Raw genomic sequence first — 4,977 nt, 5'->3', positions numbered from 1 at the left:
CGCTCAGTCACAACCTTCCCAGAATGCTTTGCTACTGATCAGGGCTATACCTCACAGGAAGAACGCTCAGTCACAACGGTTATTCCGCCAGGGACACATGAACTCAACCCACACACTCTCTCTAGGCCTATACACTGAGCTCCTACACCTGTTGCTACACTCTAAAAAAAATACAACCCAGCGCAGGGTAAATAGTGGACACATGTTGGGTTATTTTTGACCCAGCCAGTTGGGTCACTTGTTGGGTAATTGAGGCAAGAGTGTGCAAAGCTGTCATCAAGGCAAAGGGTGGCTACTTTGAATAATCTAACATCTAAAATATTTTTGGGATTTAACATTTTTTTGGTTACTACATGATTCCATATGTGTTATTTCATAGTTTTCATGTCTTCACTATTATTCTACAATGTAGAAAATAGTACAAATAAAGAAAACCCCTTGAATGAGTAGGTTTGTCACATGGGATGACGCTGGAGAGACAAAGCAGGTACGGGGAGTCACACATTTAATGTAATAATAATAATAATATATGCCATTTAGCAGACGCTTTTATCCAAAGCGACTTACAGTCATGTGTGCATACATTCTACGTATGGGTGGTCCCGGGAAACGAACCCACTACCCTGGCGTTACAAGCGCCATGCTCTACCAACTGAGCTACAGAAGGACCACATAGAACGGACATGGAACGAGACAGGAACAGCGTCAGCACACGAGTAACACAGAAAAAAAAAGAATGCATCAGCAGGGAACTGAGGTCATAAAGGGAGGTCATAAACAGAGGTCAAAACAGGGAGGTCATAAACAGAGGTCATAAACAGAGGTCATAAACAGAGGTCATAAAGGGAGGTCATAAACAGAGGTCATAAACAGAGGTCATAAACAGGTGAGTGAGTCCAGTTGAGCCCAATATCGCTGATGTGCGTGACAAGGGAAGGCTTGTGTGTGTAATAGATGACAGGAGTGCGTAATGCAGGGCAGCCTGGCACCCTCAGGGGGAGGGAAGAGCGGGGGCAGACGTGTCAGGTGTTCTAAAACTTTTGACTGGTATATTTACAAAATATATATATATATGGGGGGGGATTGGAAATTCTGCAGACAAATACATTGATAGAAGCCACAATATATCTGCAATATTAAAGCCAATCTACCCCTAAAAGAAAAACACATGTTTGGGCAATCCAAAGGCATGGCATATTGGGGGCGTGGCTTTCAGATAGTAATTTTTGGCTACCCGTGAGAGTAAATGTCATTCGCACTTTTTTTTCATGTTGAGTTTTTACACTGCAAATTCAAATGTTCCTTCAATATTGTTGCACATTACATATTTTATATAAAAGGTATAACGGTATTATTTAAACATTATAACAAAGTGGAAACTATCTCAACATTGAGATATACATAGGCACTTAATGGAACTCGTACGCTTGTGTAAACGTCATTAAAACTACAATAAGGATATAGGGGGCAGTATTTTCACGTCCGGATGAGAAGCGTGTCCAAAGTTAACTGCCTGCTACTCAGGCCCAGAAGCTAGGAAGATATGCATATTAGTAGTATTGGATATAGTATTAGTATAACACCTGGATAGAAAACCCTCTGAAGTTTCTAAAACTGTTTGAATCATGTCTGTGAGTACAACAGAACTTATGTAGCAGGCGACACCCCGAGGACAAACCATTCAGATTTTTTTTTGAGTTCACTCGCTTTTCAATAAGTTTTCATTGGGAATCCAGATTTTTAAGGGACCTTCTTGCAGTTCCTATCACTTCCACTGGATGTCAACAGTCTTTAGAAATTGGTTGAGGTTTTTCCTTTGAGAAATGAAGAAGTAGCCCTGTTCAGAACGAGGGTATAGAGGAGTGTACTCTTGGTTAGAGGGCGCGTGACCTGAAAGCTCGCTCCACTTTGTTTTCGTCCGGTATTGAACACAGTTTATCCGTCTTACATTTAATCGATTATTTACGTTAAAAATACCTAAAGTTGTTTTAGGAAAGTTGTTTGAAATGTTTGGACAAAGATCACGGTAACTTATGAGATATTTTCTAGTCATGTTGCGCGAGTTGAACCAGTGTTTTTCTGGATCAAAAGTCCCAAATAAATTGATATTTTGGATATATATCGAAGGAATTAATTGAACAAAAGAACCATTTATGATGTTTGGGGGACATATTGGAGTGCCAACAAAAGAAGCTCGTCAAAGGTAAGGCGTGAATTATATCTTTATTTCTGTGTTTTGTGTCGCGCCTGGCGGATTGAAATATGATTGTCTGTGTTTGTTTGCGGAGGTTCTATACTCAGGAATAGCAACAAACACACACACACACACACACACACACACACACACACACACACACACACACACACACACACACACACACACACACACACACACACACACACACACACACACACACACACACACACACACACACACACACACACACACACACACACACACATACAAACACATACACATCCATCCAGGTACTCACTTGTGTCCGAGGTGTTTGAGGAAGTATCCCAGGACTTTTAGAGCCTGGACTCTGATGTTCTCACTGTTAGAGGCTAGGAGTTTACAGATCACCCTGGAACACACAAACACAGTCAGACAGGCAAGGATAGGTTTCCCCATGTAAGGACCTGTAAAGGATAGATTCCCCCATGTTGATAGGTTCCCCCATGTTGATAGGTTCCCCCATGTTGATAGGTTCCCCCATAGGTTTCCCCATGTTGATAGGTTCCCCATGTTGATAGGTTCCCCCATGTTGATAGGTTCCCCCATGTTGATAGGTTCCCCATGTTGATAGGATGATAGGTTCCCCCATGTTGATAGGTTCCCCATGTTGATAGGTTGATCCCCGTGTTCCCCCATGTTGATAGGTTTCCCCATGTTGATAGGTTTCCCCATGTTGATAGGTTCCCCCATGTTGATAGGATGATAGGTTCCCCCATGTTGATAGGTTCCCCCATGTTGATAGGTTTCCCCATGTTGATAGGTTCCCCATGTTGATAGGTTCCCCCATGTTGATAGGTTTCCCCATGTTGATAGGTTGATAGGTTCCCCATGTTGATAGGTTTCCCCATGTTGATGTTCCCCCATGTTGATAGGTTTCCCCATGTTGATAGGTTCCCCATGTTGATAGGTTCCCCCATGTTGATAGGATGATAGGTTCCCCATGTTGATAGGTTCCCCCATGTTGATAGGTTCCCCCATGTTGATAGGTTCCCCCATGTTGATAGGTTCCCCATGTTGATGGTTCCCCATGTTGATAGGTTCCCCCATGTTGATAGGTTCCCCCATGTTGATAGGTTCCCCCATGTTGATAGGTTCCCCATGTTGATAGGTTCCCCCATGTTGATAGGATGATAGGTTCCCCCATGTTGATAGGTTCCCCCATGTTGATAGGTTCCCCCATGTTGATAGGTTCCCCATGTTGATAGGTTCCCCCATGTTGATAGGTTCCCCCATGTTGATAGGTTCCCCCATGTTGATAGGTTTCCCCATGTTGATAGGTTGATAGGTTCCCCCATGTTGATAGGTTCCCCCATGTTGATAGGTTCCCCATGTTGATAGATTCCCCATGTTGATAGGTTCCCCATGTTGATAGGTTCCCCCATGTTGATAGGTTTCCCCATGTTGATAGGTTGATAGGTTCCCCATGTTGATAGGTTCCCCCATGTTGATAGGTTTCCCCATGTTGATAGGTTTCCCCATGATGATAGGTTCCCCCATGTTGATAGGTTTCCCCATGTTGATAGGTTTCCCCATGATAGGTTTCCCCATGTTGATAGGTTTCCCCATGTTGATAGGTTGATAGGTTCCCCCATGTTGATAGGTTGTTGATAGGTTCCCCCATGTTGATAGGTTCCCCATGTTGATAGGTTCCCCCATGTTGATAGGTTCCCCCATGTTGATAGGTTCCCCATGTTGATAGGTTCCCCCATGTTGATAGGTTCCCCATGTTGATAGGTTCCCCCATGTTGATAGGTTCCCCCATGTTGATAGGTTCCCCCATGTTGATGGGTTCCCCCATGTTGATAGGTTCCCCCATGTTGATAGGTTCCCCCATGTTGATAGGTTCCCCCATGTTGATAGGTTCCCCATGTTGATAGTTCCCCATGTTGATAGGTTCCCCATGTTGATAGGTTCCCATGTTGATAGGTTCCCCCATGTTGATAGGTTCCCCATGTTGATAGGTTGATAGGTTTCCCATGTTGATAGGTTGATAGGTTTCCCCATGTTGATAGGTTCCCCATGTTGATGTTGATAGGTTCCCCATGTTGATAGGTTCCCCCATGTTGATAGGTTGATGTTCCCCCATGTTGATAGGTTCCCCCATGTTGATAGGTTTCCCCATGTTGATAGGTTGATAGGTTCCCCCATGTTGATAGGTTGATAGGTTCCCCCATGTTGATAGGCTCCCCATGTTGTGTGTGTGTGTGTATGTGTGTGTGTGTGTGTGTGTGTGTGTGTGTGTGTGTGTGTGTGTGTGTGTGTGTGTGTGTGTGTGTGTGTGTGTGTGTGTGTGTGTGTGTGTGTGTGTGTGTGTGTGTGTGTGTGTGTGTGTGTGTGTGTGTGTGTGTGTGTATACCGTATGCCGTTTCTCTGGTCGAAGGCTGGGATCATGGAGGCTGGGTGTTCTGACATCAGAGCCACCAACAACTGAAGAACATCATGGATATTATCATCCTGGAGGGATAGAAAGAAAGAAAGCGAGAGAGAGAGAAGGGGAGATGGGGGAGAGAGAGGGGGGGAGAGGAGAGAGAGAGAGGAGAGAGGGGAGAGAAAGAGAGAGAGGAGAGAGAGGAAATGGGGAGAGAAAGAGAGAGACGAGAGAGAGAGAGAGAGAGAGAGAGAGAGAGAGGAGAGAAAGAGAGAGAGAGAGAAAGAGAGAGGAAAGAGGGGAGAAAGAAGTTGTGTCTGACAGCCTGTTCAGTAGAAATAGACTTTGATTTGGGACGTTTGTAAAGTTC

General features: G+C 44.3%; 1 protein-coding gene across 1 annotated transcript in view; it reads right to left on the bottom strand.

The window, feature by feature from the left end:
• Nucleotides 1–2,491: 2,491 nt before the first annotated feature.
• Nucleotides 2,492–4,977, bottom strand: part of LOC124006908 (neurobeachin-like) — a 334,491-nt gene continuing 332,005 nt past the window's right edge. Inside the window, exons 18-19 of the mRNA XM_046317097.1 lie at nt 4,596–4,693; nt 2,492–2,588 (exon numbers count right to left, since the gene is read on the bottom strand). Coding sequence (XP_046173053.1) covers nt 2,492–2,588; nt 4,596–4,693 — 195 coding nt within the window. The remainder of the gene's footprint in view (nt 2,589–4,595; nt 4,694–4,977) is intronic.

Source organism: Oncorhynchus gorbuscha, linkage group LG20, assembly GCF_021184085.1.
Source record: "Oncorhynchus gorbuscha isolate QuinsamMale2020 ecotype Even-year linkage group LG20, OgorEven_v1.0, whole genome shotgun sequence".
Lineage (NCBI taxonomy): Eukaryota > Metazoa > Chordata > Actinopteri > Salmoniformes > Salmonidae > Oncorhynchus > Oncorhynchus gorbuscha.
This window is presented reverse-complemented; position numbering and strand designations above follow the sequence as displayed.